Below are 18482 nucleotides of genomic sequence, written 5' to 3' on the forward strand. Positions count from 1 at the left end.
TTCTTTTAATCCTCCCATGCAGATGGACTTAGAATTTGAATCCACTAAAGAAAAAAAACCACACCTTCCTTTGCTCATATGTCCACAAATTTTGCATCCAGATTTTGAAATCCAATGTCTCAACTGCTTTTTGTATTTTCAGCAATTATCACATCTACAGACCATCAGCAGACATTTTTTTTCCTGAGATCCTTAGATTTTCAATGATTTATCCTGTATCTTGATAGCAACAACATAGGATGACCAAGCCAAACACTGGGAATAACTGATGTCTTGCTAAAGATATAGCCTCACAGTGTCACTGCAATATCCAGGAGATGTTCCACAGCATTGCTTAAATACCAAACATACATTTCTGCTTCTTAGTTCCCTCCATTTCCAAGAACAGAACCCAGTGGAGATCAACACGTATTTTACTAACTTATGTTTAGTTTTTCTCTATCATAGACTGATCAGAGAAATTACTGGAACCAAGCCTGTGAAAATATCCAAAGCCTTCCTATAATGACTGTTTGACAACACTATTCTGATCTTATTCAAATACTTGGCTAAGAGGTGTTATGATCTCAGACTTCTAAATTCTCTGAAAGACAGAATAAAAGCAAACTAGTAAGGCAGCCTGAACAAAAATGAGGTGGGAGAACTATCCTTTTATGTCACACTTTTCAAAAAAAATTTTATAATAAAACTTGCATTTAATTTGATCTGATACAAACTACCAGAGAGCTCTCTGTTTTTCAGCACTGAAATAATTTCCCAACTGTACAATAAAGTAACATTCATGCACTGCAGGTGAAGTATTGCCTTGCCAAAGCTGGATGCACACAGCTGCAATGAAGCTTTTTGTTTACTATGTCTCAGCATTGGGTGGGGCTACTATTAAGCCAATACGTCTCCTTTTTTTAGATTAGTTTCTTGATTTCTTTTTTGTTTTAAAAGTGTGTATGTATATGTATATATACACATATTCCTGCAGAGGTGTTCAATTTACATACTTTTATCCACATATCTGCAATTTGTCCAATAATACTATAGCCACTACTTTTGCTTTGAAATATTAGGATAATTAGCACGAAGGAAGACAGAAAACATTTTAGAAAGTATATTTCTTGCTAGGAATGATTCTTGTATTCTAAAATTGTTATTTAGCCATCACTGAAACACAGTTAGACCTGGTATGAAGCGTAGAAGCCATTTAAGGAACAATACAAAACAGTTCTGGCAGTAATATGAAAATATAGAGTTGTCAGCAGCATTGGCCTGACTGAAGCGCCCCAGAAGGCAGAACCACATTAGGCCTGTCTTTCACTACACTGGGACACGAATTCACTGCTCAGATAGAAAACATGTTATTTGTGATGTTTAAAGATCATGCCGGGCCAAAGGTCCTTGAGCAATCAGTTCCATCTGTGTCCGCATACCAGACCGGGAGTATCCGCAGCTCCTCCACGGCCTCCTGCCTGCAGCACAGATTCACAGGGACAGATCTTCACACCCACCCAGACCCGCAGACTGAGCTCTCCGGGAGCCACCCCGGCTTCTCTCTGCAAACTGAGAGGAGCCACTGCGCCGGGGTGCAAGAGCCGGGGCTTCCAGTTCTGTTGAGTAAGAACTACAAGTCCCTCAAAGGCTGCGGCTGAGTGAAGGGATGTTCCCGCGTAGTCCATCAGCAGGGTGATTCACTGTGATTAGCTGCGCTGGGTTCACTGACTCACTGCGGCACCGTGTTTGCTGCAGCAACTGCTTCCAGCTTCTCACTGCGACAGTGTTCACTCCACAGGCAGCTTTTCAGTCACGACTTCTCCACTATGCTCTTCCACCTCTCTCCCCCCCCCCCCCCCCCCCCCCAGCAAAGCACAGATGCCAGATGACAGGATAAATTGAATTAGTGAAGCTGCAGTAGCTGAATGATGGAAAGGGCCGGTAAAACACAGTAACTTATACAGTATTATAATTTATACAGTACATTCTAGTTTAAGCTAAACTGTTTTATATTGCATTGCCTCAAACTAGGAACATGGTTTTCAAAGATCATCTGATGTGGGCAAATGCACTGAATTGCTGAAATTATAATCTTAGTTCTAAACTGTAAAATTAAGAAGAAGGTAGTTTTTCTTCCAAGCTTGGCACCCACTCTCCAAGAACCCAGGTTAAGCAGCAGTGTCACCTAACGCACTGCAGGACTGAGATCGGGCAGATACCTACTCTGCTTTATACATTACTCATCTCAATAGGTATGAAGAAAGTGAGCACATGGAGTAAATGAAGATGCATTAAAAGGTTGTCTGGAAGAAGACAAATACCTGAAGCATCAGCAGAGGATTAGCTATGTCAGCCATCTGGGGATGAAGTCAATTAGTGGGGAGAGGAGGAGCTTGAAATGGTTATTCTAAGTGACTCTGATCAGAATACTTCCACTTTTCTAAAGAAAAGAGAAATTCCTTTCCTACAGGAACCATTTGTAGAGACAGTTTAGTACAGAGCTTGCTCTCTCTCTAGCAGTAATGCCAAAAAACTTTGTAATCATGGATGAGTCACTTCTCCATTTTCTGCTCTAGCAGAACTAACACCATTTGCCACCCCAGCCTTGAGAGAAATTGCAAGCAGCAGACAGCCTTTACACTGTGTTCCAAAGATGAAAGTATTTGAATAAACATTAAGCAGTAGTATGCTGTCAAAATTCACTGGCAACACATGGTGGGGCTGAAAAAATAGAGACATTGCACAGGAAATGGAAAATGATGGGAAGGACCTTCCCCTGGTAAGAATTCATTGACCAAAGAAATGGGGAAAGGACAGAAAGCCTGCAAACAGTAACACCAGTCTCTCTTCATCACCATGTTTGCTCCCTTTATTCCTGGGCAATCCCAAAGAATGCAGACCCACATTTGTTCCCACAGGAGAGTGATAGTTGCCAGTCTCATGCCCCGTGCGACCTCTAATTAGATCCTCTGTCAGCCAACTGTGCTGTCCAAATTCCAGAATACAGGAAAAAAAAAAAAGGCAATAAAACAGTCTGTGACCTCTGAAAGTTTGCTATTTACTTTTCTGCATTAATGTGCTCTTCTACATGAGCTGCTGGTTTCCCACTGGCTTTTCACCGCATATATTCTAACATACTTCAAAGTGGGCACTCAAAACAAGACACAGCGAACTATTTCATTGTAAAGCATGCACCATGATCCAGGTCACTTACAATAAACCAACCTGAGGGCACTGTAACTTATTAACCAACTTTCTCTCCTGGCATTGTTCACAGTTCTACAGCCACAGAACTGCCGTGAGCCTGTTGCAATCACCAGCAACCAGCCTGTCTCAGGAAGTTACTCCGGGCTATAACCACGAGGAAAAGCTGGTTTATGAAGAGTTCTCTGAAATAAGAATAACAGGATAGGTTCAAATATTGCCTGTTATGGATCCAAAATTAAGCTCTTTGGACACTTCCCCACACAATGATTTATCTTTCAGATTCAGTGCTGTGAAACACTTCATTGATGTTCATTGAGAATTCATGATCTAATTTGTTTTCTTTAAAGTACAGTATTTAAGTTAATCCAGTGCGTTTTTGCCCCAGATATGTGTGGAAGAATAATGGTGATTGGAAGACTTTAAATTTCTTTCTACTTGCCACAGTAGGCAGAAATATAGAATAACTGTTTCCCTGGAGAGGCAAATATGTCTCAGGAGAAAAAAAAAGGAGCCATCAAACTTTAAAAGCAAATAATCCTGGTTGTGAAAATCATGTGCTGCTACCATCCCGGTTAAAGATGAGACTGACTGTGCTCCAAAACAGGAAAGAACTGCTACTCCCAGAGGGAAGTGAGCACAGTGTTTATGTTCTGGAATCATGACATGCCCGTAACAGAAACACAATGACAATTCCAAAAGGGCAGGAACTCTACTTCCAGCCAATGAAGTTATAATTAATACCCATGAGAAAATTAGAAGCAATGTGAGCACACAAAACTAGCCCAGAGAGTGAGCTGTAGAAGGAATCAACACAGCTGATCTTGAATGAACACTGAAAGAAAATGATATGAAGACAATTTGCTATCACACTTCCACGTGTGCTGCTTGTCCTGGCATGTAACAGGGAGAAGTCACAGATATTGCAACTATTTAGGTAACACAGAACCAGGTAATGTATTACATGCAACTATTCGGAATCCGTTTTCCCTTTCTTTTTGTCAGCCAGTAAAATTCGCCAAAACAGAAAAATCACCAAGATAACTGCACTGATTTGATTACATGAGCCATTTCTTAAAACGTAGCCCTGACAAATTCCTGAAATTCCACTTTTCTGAGGTAAGGATTGGTGGAAAACAGGAATGCACACAGAAGTAAACACTGCCTCCATTTAGAATAGTCCACAACAGAAAAAAAATGACTGTAAACACATCTTTCAAGCTATTGGCTTCAGGTTTTAACACTGAGATCTGTGAGCATTTAGTACTTCTGTTTTTGCAAAAGTCTGTAACAACACAGCATTACGGCCATGAACTTCCCTAGTCTACTGATATGCAAAGTGCACCGGGACATACAATCTAATCCTTTTTAAACTGCAACCAAGTATGTGCAAAATTATAATAGTGCTGGTGGTGACAGTGTAACACAGGTACAAATTCCAGAATTACTCCTGGATTCAAATGACAGCATAACATAAAATTACTGAGCTAGAGTTTTGCAGGGGCTAATACAGAGGTACTTCCACCTCCCAGGCAGGTGCCTTATCCCAGGATGCTAGAGGGCTGTGCTCCTTTTCAACTGTTTTATTTCTCTTCCCATGTATCTTGCTGTAGTGTGTCACAGCGTCAATAAGACCATAAAAAGGAGCATTGATGCAAAGAATAGGAGGCAGTCTAATGGTGCTCAGTGCACCCTGGTGAAAGTTAAGAGATATGGATTTGTACTCCCACAGACTGAAGAGGGAAGAGAACCCTCTGATTAGCTTCTTAGACAAGACAGGAGTTCTTCAGATTTGTTTTCATCCACAAATCATTTGGTAGATAGCAAATATTCAAGAAGCATACTGAGAATTTATCTAATGCCAACATATGTACAGTCTGGCAATTGCAAATGACAAATGTTCCCATCAGTAAAAAACAACAAAGAGTTATTCCATGCCCCAGAACAGATTGTCTGGTATTGCTTGACACTGTGAACAGTCATTCTGCTCATCTATTAAGGGTAATTATAGTGACTGGATAAAATAATCTTTTCTGTCTTTTCCTGATTTTTTTCATCATTCCTAAACTACCACCACATAGAAAATAAGATATGGTGTAGATTACTGACTCTGTTAAGCAACAAACAGGAATAGCAGAATATGGTTACTTTTATTATTTAGAATTAAAATCATAATTAACTGAGGTGAAGTTAACATCAAAATGGTTTCTAGTCAATAGGTAATAGCACAGTTCTTAGTAGCTGACAGAAGTCTACAGCCTACACTTCCCAGAAGCTGTAAAGTACCATTTTAAAAAATGCTAAGAATGCAGAGCATCTTGCTTGGTTCAGACCAAGCTTTCCCCACATGCTGCCAAATGAGAAAAGTGTTAACACACATTTGTGATCTGTCTTCTAGGTGCAGTAAGATTGCTCACTGGCCTGCATTTGGGAGTTTCTTGTTGTGCATTCCTTCACCTGTGTTCCCAGTTCTGATAAATGGGCAGGTTATTTGTTGATCTGCTGTATTGCCTGGCAGGGGAGAGCCATTCCCTTTTTCCACAAAAGCGTGCCACATAGAGAATGCTCACTCAAACTACATACACAGCAAGAGTTTATCCATATAACTTGATCACTGTGAAAACAAATTCAGTTCTTATATTTCCTTTTTATTTTTTCTGTACATACATCAGACTTTGTGGGCTAAATGGCCTGGCTGCTGAGGGAAAGTTACAGAATCTTATCACATCGGACTTGAAGATTACAGAACATTTGCTAACTGTTAAAGCAACAGAAATAAACAGATGGGGAAGAGGTTAAACCCCTATCTCAATATCAGCTTGAGATACGTAGCATTGTTTTTAAGCTCTTGAAATGTCAAATAGAAATTACTCACTCATCAGACTACTGCCATATTTAAAAAAAAAGAAAAAACAAAAAACAAACCAAAACACAACAACAACAAAAAACCAACCAAACAGTATTTCTAGCTGACATGCTTCATGCAGTCTACATCTTGTAACAAAACCCTTAATTTATGAATAATTACAAAGCTACATAAGACCAGATATTAAAAAAATTAAGAGAAGGTGTTTGGAATCTAGCCAGGTATCAAGAAAGAGCTGCTCAAACTGTGATAGATCCTAACAGAAATTTCCTATATCCTGTAATACAGACACAAGGGTCTTCATTAGTCAGTACTATCCTATTGTCTAGGACTACTTCATTCTATCTAGATAGCAAGGTATTGGATTTATGAGAGAAAACTGTGTGCATCAACAGCTGGATTTTGTCTTGATGGATCCCTCCTCTAGTGCACTCCAACTATGTGACCTATCCCACTGTGTCTTCATTACCTCAATGAGGTGACAGCCCTGTAACTACTCTAAGACATTTAACTTCTGCTTGTTCCCCACGCTGCACTCATCACTGCACAGGCCTTCCAGCCCAAGTATGCTTATTCCTCAGAAGAGGCAAGACAGCTTTTACCCTGCAACTGCTCTGCAGGCACTTTCTTTTTCACAAGTGTAAGCTCAAGATTCCACGGCAGCTCCGTTTTGTTGACTGTTTTGCCACTTCAATTCCTACCACTTGGGCTCTTGCCTTGCCTGCCCTCTCCCTGATTTCCTTAGTTGATTTTTGAGGAAGAAATTCCACCCCCGTTGTTTCTCGTTTAAATTTCTACCTAACGACTTGGCCAGCTTGTTGTCAAAGATGTTTTTCCCCATTCAGTCAACTGGGCCTTTCTGCCAACATGAGCTGTGCAACTAGTTGTTAACCTGCAGGATCCAAGTCATCCTCAGACCCTTCCCCTCAGTGGCAGAATCAAGGAGAACACCTCCTCCACTCCCAAACACTTGATCGCTGCCCCACTGCCCTTCAGTTGTGCCCGAAGGTCACCCCTGCCCTGGCAGTATTTTTGGCACATAGGTGGAAAAGTAGCAGTGCATAGTAGGTAAGTGTGAGGTGAGCCTTGGTAGCTTCTCCACAGCATAACAAATTTGGGCACCTAGCAAGCAACAAACCTCCCTAAAAGACAAATGAGGTCAGCAGATGGAGACATTTGTCTCTTGCAGTAGGGAGTCTCCAACCACGATCACTGGACACCTTCCTTCTAGTTGTCCCAAGTGGTTCAGGGTCAGCCACTGGAGATGCTCCATTTCATGACACTCCCTGGTCCTCATCAGCTATAAGGTCACTGAACCTATTCTGTAACTGCAAGTTATAAGGCAGAGCTGGAGCCTTTCTCCCAGTGTGAGAAGTCACCACCTTCCAGCCTTTGCCTTGATGGGAAATATCCACCTTCCAAATTCTAAGGCATACCACCAACCCACTACAGTTGAAGGTTGAGGTTCATGAAGCTGCAGGGTCTCAGAAGAGTCCCATTTGATTGCTTTCTCATCCCTTCAGATTCTTCACAATCTGTGGACCTCCTCCCATAGCTCTTTCATTTGGAGGCACAGCCCATCAACAATTCACAGCTCTGGGCAGACCAGAGGACCAAGTGCCCCAGGCCCAGGCACTACAGGCTGCCTCAGACTTGAGAATCTGCATCCTCCTTTTAAAGCTCTGTCTGGGTCCAGAAGTCCAATAGTGAAGAGACAGTGACTCCAAACCTTGAATTTGGATGTAAACCAGGCCTTGATTCCCTGCTCTTAAGTTTTCTTTTAAAAATGTCAGATAAAGAGACATGAGGACATTTGCTAAAATCATAACAATAGATCACAGCAAATATGTTAAATCATAAAAACCAGGAAAAAATAACTTTCACTGAAATTGTATATTAGATTTTCTTAAAAATAATTAAAGCAAAAAGAAAAAAGAAAAAAAAAATACTTCCTCTTCCCCCCCCAACTAGACTATTTGTTTCCTTTTATCACATGATTAACAATGGATAATTTTATATTAAATGAGGTAAATTCACTATAGGCAAATTCAATTACACGATGTTGAGATTTCTGCAAATAACTTCCTGGCTCCTGTATAAGGTATTCAGAAAAATCCAAGCACCTATCACTAGGCACACCTGCTCCTGCCAATAGGGTACACAGTAACCTCTTGCTTACTACTTATCAGGACTGTACCAGTCATGTTTGTTCAGTTCTTACATCAGCAAATATAAACATCAATATGAATAAATATATATTTACAAGTAGATAAATGTTACTGTGCAACACCTGTGTAAATCCACGTAAGGACTCCTATGAAGCAGTAACTCTTGCCTATGTATGTCAGATCCAATTTTTTCCTGTTGTATGTAAAACCAAAAATGAAAACTTGTGAACCTTTTTTCTAAATAATTAATTTGTATGTGGTTTGAAGAAGAATTTCTCGGCTTTCAAACTCAGAAATGCCCAAATCACTTTGCACAATTGCATATAAAATATGGTTAGCGCTGTTACTGTGCTGTCAAATCTGACAGCCATTCTGTACTCAGCAATATATCAAACACCATCCAAATGCAACCATACAAATGTCACCTCTGCCTGTGGAACTTTATAAATGAAGCAATATTAATCAATTAAGGGACAGTGGAGTGGATGCAGAAGCAGCCAAGTCTACCTGAGGATTACAATAGGGAGTTCTGGGTGGGTAATCAAGTTTAAACTGCAGAACTGCCAAGGCACACGGATTCTCTGTATGATAAAGCGGATTTCCGGTCACACTGAGGGAAATGGAGAAACTTTTGCTCATGGACAGACAAGAGAAGATTTTGCTCTTACACCATTTATCTATTAGATGCTACTGTACCATTTACCAAATCTTTTTACTTTTGCTCATATATATTTCTGTGAGTAGGTATGTGGCAGATCATCTACACATTCCCACTGTGAATTTCTGAAGATAAGCATTTTCATATGAAATCTCATGACACGGAAAGATATCCCTCTCCTAGGCTGTTTGGTAAGGGAGAGTCCTGTCCAAGCCTTTCAAGCAGAAATGAAGGCCCTCCAAACATAGGTTAATCTGAAGGGTCACTACCATTTTAATTACCTACTTATCCAGTACCCAATAGATCAGAAGAGTAAAAATACATCTTGCCCCTTTACATATTATGTACCTGGTATGCTTAATGAAAGGACTTTCTTTCCAAATTACCTCACTTGTCATGTCAGATCACCTACTCCTGCAGTTTTAGGGGTTTCCCTTCACAGGAAGAAGCAACTACGCAGTATTACATACTCCTCAGAGGGGATGCTTTTCAGAGGGGGCAGTGCACACCGAATTAGTTTCTTTCCACCCTTGCCTTCACATACTGTACAAGATTATAAATTGTGTACTGCTCTAAAGGTGTCAATGTTTTTTTATAAACTAGCCCCAAAGAAACACAGTAACAGGCCATAACAGGCCACCATTCATAAATGTTGTTATTCAGAATGGCTGCCATCCTCCTTGTCTTTAAAGGGGCCAAATCTCAACATGGTCAGCATTTCCTCAAAGTTGTTACCACATACAGACATGTGGATTATCTTTGGCAGCATAAAGCTGTTCTCAGGAGAAATGGCTGCAGCTCTGTGGTACCTACAGTCTGCACAAGGGCCTACACAGCAGAGACCACAAAGCTACATGTAGTAGGTGACAGAAGCAGAGCACTAAACAAGACAGCTGCTTGATCAAGGCTTGCCTTGGCATTGATAAAGTAGCCAGTCACTTAGACTGACAGATTTTAAAGGTGAATAAAAGAACTATAGACCCGTATCTAGTTTCCTATAGCACAGGCTGGTACAAAGGATGTGTCAGTTTGTGCTGGTGAATGGTTATTAGGGGTGCTCTGATAGACACAAGGCCTGTCATTAGCTCTTGTCAGCCAAATAATCAGTAAAGCCAGATCCAGTTCCACTGCTCTCTCTTCCTTTCCTAGAGCCCTCATCTTTGGATTGGCACAAATAATTTTCTTCCTGCCTGGCAGAGCAGTGTTTACCACACCCTATTTAGGAAGTATAAAGGACCAGTGCTGGTGGAAGTAGGAATTAATAATGGAAGTGGGGAATAGTAGAGATTGAACAATAGCTCCCTACCGTAAAATAGAAGTCACTTTGCTGTGCAACTCAAGGAAAGGCAGAAAAACAGATCTTGCAAATCAGCCATAGCATTTAGGCCTTGCAGGAAAAGCTCATCTTAAAACAGAAACAGCCACTGAATCCCATGATGTCAGTCACGGAATCCAGCCTAAGGTCTGTAGGAGACCTCTATGTCTGAACCTTCTATAGAATGCTCCTTACAATTTCTGAGTGCTTTGAAAGATTATCTGCCTTGGGCTGGAAACATCAACGTTTTTCCTAACCTCTAGCCTCCCAGGGATTCTAGTCCTTCTTTCCAGCATTTGTGCAGTAGGCTGTAGGAGAGAGCACGGTCCAAGAACTAAGGGAGGCCTAGGCACATGAAAGCAATGAGGAGAGGAGACAGCTGAGGGAGGATTGCTGGGATATTGGCCAGAAGTCATGTCCTCAGACAGCAGGAAGGAAGGATCACTAGAATAAAAAGCAATTAGTTTTAGCTCTTGAACAACTAATGGTTACTAAATAAGAGTAATGATTCTATTTAAGGAACTGCTTTTGTTATACTTAAAGGAGAATAGAGATAACTGGCTGGAGGCATGCAACAAATCACAGTAACTTCATATAATTCCTAAAATGTTTTGAATTTTGGAGATGCTGGTATCTTAAGCAATATTTAAGGAATCAAAATACTCTGCTAAGCCACAGAAAGAGATTTTTTAGGGGTTAGACTTTCCAGTAACAGACTGAAGGCTAGCAACACTTCTTTGAAAGTAACTGTTTGCTAGTTGGAGCAATTGATAGACAAGGTGAGATCTTGGTACTTCCTCTAAGGGAAAGCCACAGCAAGCTAGAGGCCAGTCAGCCTCACCTCAGTACCTGGGAAAGTGATGGAGCAACTAATCCTGGAAACCATTTTAAGGCATGTGAAGGACAAGGAAGCCATCAGGAAGTCAGCACTGATTTACCAGTGGGTAAATCCTGGGTGACAAAGCAAAGTCAAGTCCGTTTTGCCTGTGACAATAACTGGTGAGTGATCTCTCCTTGTCCTTATTTCTATCCATGAGCCTTTCACTGTATTTTCTCTCCCCTGTCCACTTGAGGAGGGGAGTGATAGAGAGGCTTTGGTGGGCACCTGGCACCCAGCCAGGGTAAACCCACCACAAGTTCTTATTTCAGATAGACAGCAGTTTGCTCTGAAAGCTCTCCTGTAAGTTCAGCAATTACACCAAAGAAATACTACCATAAGATGTCAAGAAAGCATTTCTCCCACATCTGCTCTGCTTCAGAGGATTCAATTTTGTCCTTTAAGCAAAATCTATAAAAATACCCTATAAATTTCTCTAGATATTGTAGGTAGAAGATGAGATAAACTTGGCTGTTAGACCATCTGAGACAAAAAACCGATGCGAAAATTGCATGTATATCACAATCTGGTATTAACATCATCACTAAATGCAGATGCTAAATAGTGACTCACTGACTGCTAGCAATATGTAAACACAGTCTATCTATTGATTGCGTAGTTAAAGTCCTGGAAACTCAGTTAAGAGTAAACATTTTAAATTTGATTGGATTCCTTGATATAAAAGCGATTCGTAAGATTATTAATCTACTCAGAATCCTGGTTTCCACAGATACCAAAGTGCCTGTTGACTCTCTTAGATTTCAAACAATAATACTTACAGCCAACAAAAAAAACCCAACCCAACCCAACCCAAAAAACACTCATCCTCCCCCTCAAAAAAATGTGTTTTGAATAAAACATTTTCCAAAAAAATTCTATTAATTAGTCACCTGCTCATGGCCTAGAACTTATCAACTAAACTTCTTAGCATGCTAGATTTAAATTGCACCAGAAAGATTATAGTTTTTATACCTTGCTGGTAACTGGCTTTTAAAACAGAGAATATATACTTTTGAATAAATTACAGCAAAAAAAAAATAAGGAAAATTAATGCTAAATTTTCAATAATCAAAATAGATGAAATCAATCCCACAGCTGAATTCAGTTTGATACACTGCATATACATAAATGACCATTATGTTTTATTAGTACTGAGACAGAAAACAGTCCCAGATCTGAAACAAACTCCATCAGATCTACACAGCCAGCATTACTGGTATACATTTATACTTTGGTATAAAAAAAAACAACTTTGGCATTGCTCAAAGCTTACCTGTTATTCCCACTTTGCTCCATGACACAACCAGCCAGGCATGGTGCACCCAGTCCCACCAAACACTCCTTGAATCACTTTTCAGCGAGAGCCCCCTGACAGTAAGGGGTTCAGGGAGCTCTGGCAGACTGAGCACAGACACTGAGGATCACAGAGTGATCATTGACGGCAAAAGAGGCACCTGGGGGATACACCAGAAGGCTGTGGCTGTAGAGAGGTTTCAGAGCATGGTTTCCTTGGACTGCTGACAGAGGAGAGCCCCACTCATCCCTCAGTAGTCAAGAACTTCCTCCAGTGACTGTAGAAGGAAACTTATGTTTAAACATCTCTCTGTCTTCTGACAAAACATAAATCCTCCTGATGTACCGGAACAGGAGGTAGATTTTAACACCAGTACTATCCCAGCTCATCCAGGCTCTCTTAGTAACGTCACAAAACACAGTACCTAACAAGCCATATCAGCCCATCTCCATACTCATTCTTTTTCAAAGTCTAAGAGACAGTACACATTTTGTCGATTTGTCTGCAATTTAATGTGTATTTTATAGTATTTTGCCTTAAGAAAGGGCAGATGAGCAGCGGAGAAGAAAAATGCCTCCTCCTTCCTTTTGGCAAGTGCCTCTTGCATAAGCTGCAAGGAGCGGGGCGCTTTCCCTGAGTGCAGCTGGGCATGCGCAGGGAAGGGAAAGTTTTGGAAGTAGGTGGGAAGAGGACTTCAGCTGCGCTCAACAGAAAGTGGGGGAACCTGTAGGATAGCGTGAATGGTGTGGTAGGGAAGGGAGAGCAGCAGGAATCCCTTCCCAGAGGTTAGAGTCCTGAGAACCCACAGGGGAGTTTGTGCTGAGGGGGAAGCTGAGGCCATGGAGGCTTCCTGGGGGGAAAATGTGCTCAAAGTTGAAAGGCTGTGCTATGAGGATACTGTGGGTGGAGAGTTGTGTTTACAGTCTTCTCCCTTTTCTTTTTTTTTTTCTTCTTTTAATCAAAAGCATTCTGATTCTTATCAGTTTAAATGGTAATTCCTCTAGTCTGTTTTTCAGGAAAACTCAATTTTATTGGGAAGGTTGCTTAAAGTCCTTCACATAGTCTGGCTCACTTACCACAGTGCGATTTTGAAGACTCAGGTGCAGCTCTTTTTGGTTAAATTCTTGAGTCCGAGAGGAGAAAACACTCTAATTGCCAAAAACACCACTTTGTTGAGGAGTACCTGTAGTGCCCGTAGCTGCAGTGCAGGCTCAGGATTGAGCTCTGGATGGGAGGAACCCCAGGCAAGGGGCCGTGAACTGCTGACTCTTTGCATAACAAAGGGCAGGGGGACCTGTGGCCCAGCCAGGGGAGCGGACATTCAGAGACACAGCAGCAGCTGATGACTCTGCCGAAAGACCCCGGGCTTTGGCGCATAGACTGTGAGGGTATAAAAGCCCAGAGATTCCTTTGTTCGGGTCCCTCCTCGGAGGCACCATCTCCAGCTGGTTTTGTGTTGCTGCACCACGATTAAATTATTTTAAGGATCCGGACGTCTGGGACTCTGCTATGGGAAACTCAAGGCTAAGCCGGTAAGGAAATCTTGTCTGACTAAGTGAGTGTGGGGTGTGCAGGGAGTCAAGCGGGGCACCCCTCGGTTCACTGGAGCTGCCCGTGTGAAGGGCCCCGGTCACAACTCAGGTGGTGGGACTGTGACTGCCAGAATGGCTCCTGGATGGTTGAACAGGAAAGTTTCCTTAACAACCCTATGAGTCGCAAAAAGATTGCTGTAGGATGGGGTATTTTACAGCCAGTGTTTGCAATGACACTAATTTCATAAGTCGTTTCAAGCAAGACTACACTGCCCGGAAGTTGAGGCTTTTTTCCTCTAAAAGGAGCCTATGAATTGACTGGAATAGACAGAGATCTTAAATCATGGTGTTTGGCTAATTTGCAAGGAAAGTACCGAAAAATTCTGTGAATTACTATAGCTCAAGAACTGATTCTGTTGTTTATCACTTTATGTGTTTGCAGTAGTTCTGAGTTGCTAGACGTGACTTCTGGCTAACAATTTGCATGGCAGCTGGGTGTGTTGCTTTCAACACAGCTGAAGTGATCAGTTAATCTCTTTGAGGGAAGCCCGCCCTAAAGACATTTGTCTTGAGTTTATGGGTTAAAATAGTTTGAGCTCGCCAAATGGTTTCTTAATCAGGCATCCCCTTCACGCTTACATGAACCTGCATTGCTGTTGGAACTTGGAGAGTCATCTTCAAGGCTTGAGTCTTGAAGCCAGAGCAGCCAGAACAGCACATTCATGATAGGTTTTCATGGCTTGTAAGTAAGTCTGCAATGAATGATCTGTGTTTAGTATAATATTCAATAGCATGGAGGATTCAAATGGGACAGTTAGCTAGTCACTGGAGAGAGAGAGAGAGACACTCTTTAGCTCTGTATTTCACTCCATACCAACCATAAACAACCTACTACAGCCATAATTACAGGATTGGGTTTGGGTTTGGGTTTTTTTTTTAATGTGTTTTTTTTTTATTTCACCGATGAACTGTTCTGTGTCTGCATATGCATATTTTTTTGAGCTAGAAACAATGTTATTGCATGGTAGGCTTTATTACTTCAGGCCCATTTAAGTAGGGCAATGTCACATGTGAAAAAGTCACAGATATGACCAAACAAAAGTCCTGGTTTCTCACATTAGAAAGGATAAAATCACATCTCAGTAGCTTACTATTTTTGAATGCTTCTGCCTAATTATGGATGGATATCCATAGAACTTCAGTGTCAGAGAGGTAGGAAAGAATTTCAGCATTTTTTCAAAATTTGAAGTAGAAACCTGTTAAAAATTGAGGAATCGAAAAAGTGTACAAGCCTAATGTTTGGATTTTGACTCCAAGGCACTGTGAGTTGAGTTTATCTGATCTGCTCTCAGGTGGATGTCATTATAGCTCCAAACTTCTTAAAGTTGCTCAGAAGTTTCTTTCTTGGATGACTCCAGAGTGAGGATATCAGCAAAGCATGGTACCGTGTGTAAGATCACAAGTCCAGGATGCTTATGCTGTTGTTCTGCTTTTTTATTACTACATTAGACAGAGTGAGAACAGAACTATTTGTATGGGTGATTAGACTAAAGTTGCCTGGTTCAATGAGGTATGCCACTCAGTAGCAATATTTAGCTATGAGTTTCAACTGTGTGGTCAGAAAGACTCACACTGATGATCTTTTATGTCTCCCGGGTCTGCAGAAGACAGTTGAGGAAACCATTATATTTCTCTTTTAATCCGTAATATGGACATTTTAAATGCTGATACTTAACAGTACATACTTTAGTAATGATGAGAGTTTCTCATGTTTCTCTCCTCGCCAATAGCCCTGAGTGAACCTTTCCTTTGGTAGAAACAATAGCCTGACTGCTCTAAATCCAGATGCTTCAAAATGGGCTGAATACTTGGAAAGCCAACATGAAAACAGATGGGTTTCATCTTCACTAAAAATAAGTGATCAAAAACCCAGAGTCAACTTCCATCTATGTATTCTTATATTTGAATCCGTTAAAGAATATTGCTGTAAGTATTTCAAAGCCTCAAATGCTCAAGGATATCCTGATGTGTTGAATCATGTTTATGTCATTGTTGAGCTTGAGGCTTGCTGACAAGAATTTTGGTCATGGTCATTTAACTGCCTTCTGCTGGTCTTTTAGGATTTAATTTAGCAAGTAGCCAATATTAAAGTGCTAAATCTTAAACAACACACAGAACATTATTTTCACATCTTGTTAAAAAACAATCTTGAGAATTATAACTTTAGTGATGCAACTCAGTGTAGAATACAGACAGCAGTCATGTCCTAAGAGTTGTGCTGCTTTTACCTGTGAAATTGGAAAGAACTTTCTTTTAGGGAATGGCATTATAGGCAATAAATGTGGCTTCAGGAATCCAGTGGTTTCCCTATCTGACTTACTGTTAGGAAGGCAATTGCAGATGAATGATCATATAAATTATTAATGTCCTCAGCCCAGATTGTCAAGAGAATGGCCAAGATTGTTATCTTGTTTGATCCAAGATAAAGTTCTTTCCAAGTAAGAATCCATTGTCATGGCTTATCTCTGGCTGGTAAGTAAGTACCACACAACTGCTTGCTCACTCCCTCCTGCCTCCACTCTGCCATGGAATGGGTAGGAGAATCAGGGAAGGAGAAAACCCCATAAACTCATGGTTGAAGTAACAATAGTTTAATAATTGAAACAAAGTAAAACATAGTATTAATATAAAACTCCCTGATGTTATATTAATAACTAATAATAAAACCCAAGGGAAAACCCAACCAAACAAGTGATGCACAATACAATTGCTCACCATCCAGTGACCAATGCCCACCCCATCCTCGAACAGTGATTGAACCCATCTGTCTAACTGCCCTCAGCATGATGTTCTGTGGTGTGGAACACCCCTTTGGCCAGTTCAGGTCAGCTGTCCTCCCAGCTTCTTGGGCACCTACTCACTTGCAGAATGTGAGAAACTGAAAAGTCCTTGAGGGAGGGTAAGCTGTTCTTAGTGACATCCAAAACACTGGTTTGTTATCAACATTGTTCTCATACTAAATCCAAAACAGTGTGCTGTACTACCAGCTACTAGGAAGAAAAGTGAGTCTGTCCCAGCCAAAACCAGGAAACCCATGATACAGGTTGCCTTAGGCGAGTTCCTTGGTGTATCATGGAATTACCACAGGAAATTGTAGAAAACGGTAGAAAGCCTCCATCCCATAAAACCAGTCACTCCACTGTTCTTAGGTGTGAGGAGAAATTCAGAAGATACAATTAGTATGGCAAAACCAGCATAAGTGTTTTCACAGTCATTAACGTCCTTTAGCTGAGTAGTATTTTAATGTAACACTTGGTAGCCTGCAGCCCTCTGCAGAAAATCTCCCTCCGTTTGTCAGTACAGGCTGTAATACGCAAGTCTTCTCAAATAGCACCTAGTGGCTACAAACAGTTCTTTCTATTGTGTCTCATTGCATACGAGGATATAAGGCTATTAAATAACTTTCAGAAAAACGTCAGGACCTTTTTATTGCTTGACAGAAATAAACAGAGTATAATAAACTGCACATGGAGTTTTTGTTACAAGGGAAATGGCTGCCAATGAAAAATGCTGCAGAGCACCTTCTCAGCAGTCCATTACAAGTATATCAAGTATGTCCTTTATTACTTATGCTGCCTTCCCATACAGTATCAAATCTAGAACTAGCCCTTCAGCAGACTCTCTTGTCTGAATTCAGTAATCTTAAAAGTCTGTCGAAAGCTCTGGAAAAAGGCTGTAGTCCTCAGTAGTGCTCTTCTAGCAAATTGGCAATCTTTTCCATAAGCTAACATTATATTTCAGTAAGCTTATCTGAGAGCCATAATGCTCCTTGTTTGGCACACAATGTGTGCAAGTCATTGACCTCAACTTTCCTTTTACATTTAATGGTGTTCATTAAACACCAGCTCTTTAAACAAGAGCTCCTCTGCGTACATATTTCTCACCCTGGTGAAGAATAAGAGGTTGAACCTGGCAGATATGTAGTCTTGTTTTGTGATGCATTACTGGAAGAAAGCAAGATCATAAGTGTGATACAGTGGAATATAGATATAGCAGTAGTAATTAGTAGGAATGCAGTATGATATTTGAAAGTCAATTTGGCTTGATCCTCAAAATAATGGTGTGTGGAAAGCCCACCTTTCTATATGCAGCCTAGCAGAAGTCTCTGAGAATTAAACTTCCTTGCACCTGTATTTGCAGTTTTTGCAGGAGAAGAATGGATAACATCAAGAAGGTCCTCCCATTCTTTTCTGACTCTGTATGAAACATCTGACATTGCAATGTCTGCATCTTATTGAAAAATCCAGAGGCTGCCTGACCCAGAGTACCCAGAAACATTCACTTCCTCAGTGAAGGTAAGGAATACATGACATTCCCTGCACATTTATGCAAGCACTACTCCACCACGTAGCGAGAGGTTGTAGCAATCGGTGAGAGTGTATGTAGACATCATGAACTCTAGCTTTTTGGGTAAGATCAATGAAACACTGTTAAATTGGATCCTGCCTGGAAATATGTGGAAGATAGATAAAGATGAAAATAGCAAACATTCCACTTTGCTGCCTTTTTTTTTTTTTTTTTAAATT

At 40.8% G+C, this 18482-nt stretch overlaps 1 protein-coding gene across 1 annotated transcript in view; it reads left to right on the forward strand.

Annotated features, from left to right (window-relative positions):
- The first annotated feature begins 1346 nt into the window (after positions 1–1346).
- Positions 1347–18482, forward strand: part of MUC6 (mucin 6, oligomeric mucus/gel-forming) — a 66901-nt gene continuing 49765 nt past the window's right edge. Inside the window, exon 1 of the mRNA XM_039381203.1 lies at positions 1347–1605. Within this exon, the coding sequence (XP_039237137.1) occupies positions 1347–1605 (259 nt within the window). The remainder of the gene's footprint in view (positions 1606–18482) is intronic.

Source organism: Pipra filicauda, unplaced genomic scaffold, assembly GCF_003945595.2.
Source record: "Pipra filicauda isolate LSUMZ 115617 unplaced genomic scaffold, ASM394559v2 scaffold217_size2002032_pilon, whole genome shotgun sequence".
Classification (NCBI taxonomy): domain Eukaryota; kingdom Metazoa; phylum Chordata; class Aves; order Passeriformes; family Pipridae; genus Pipra; species Pipra filicauda.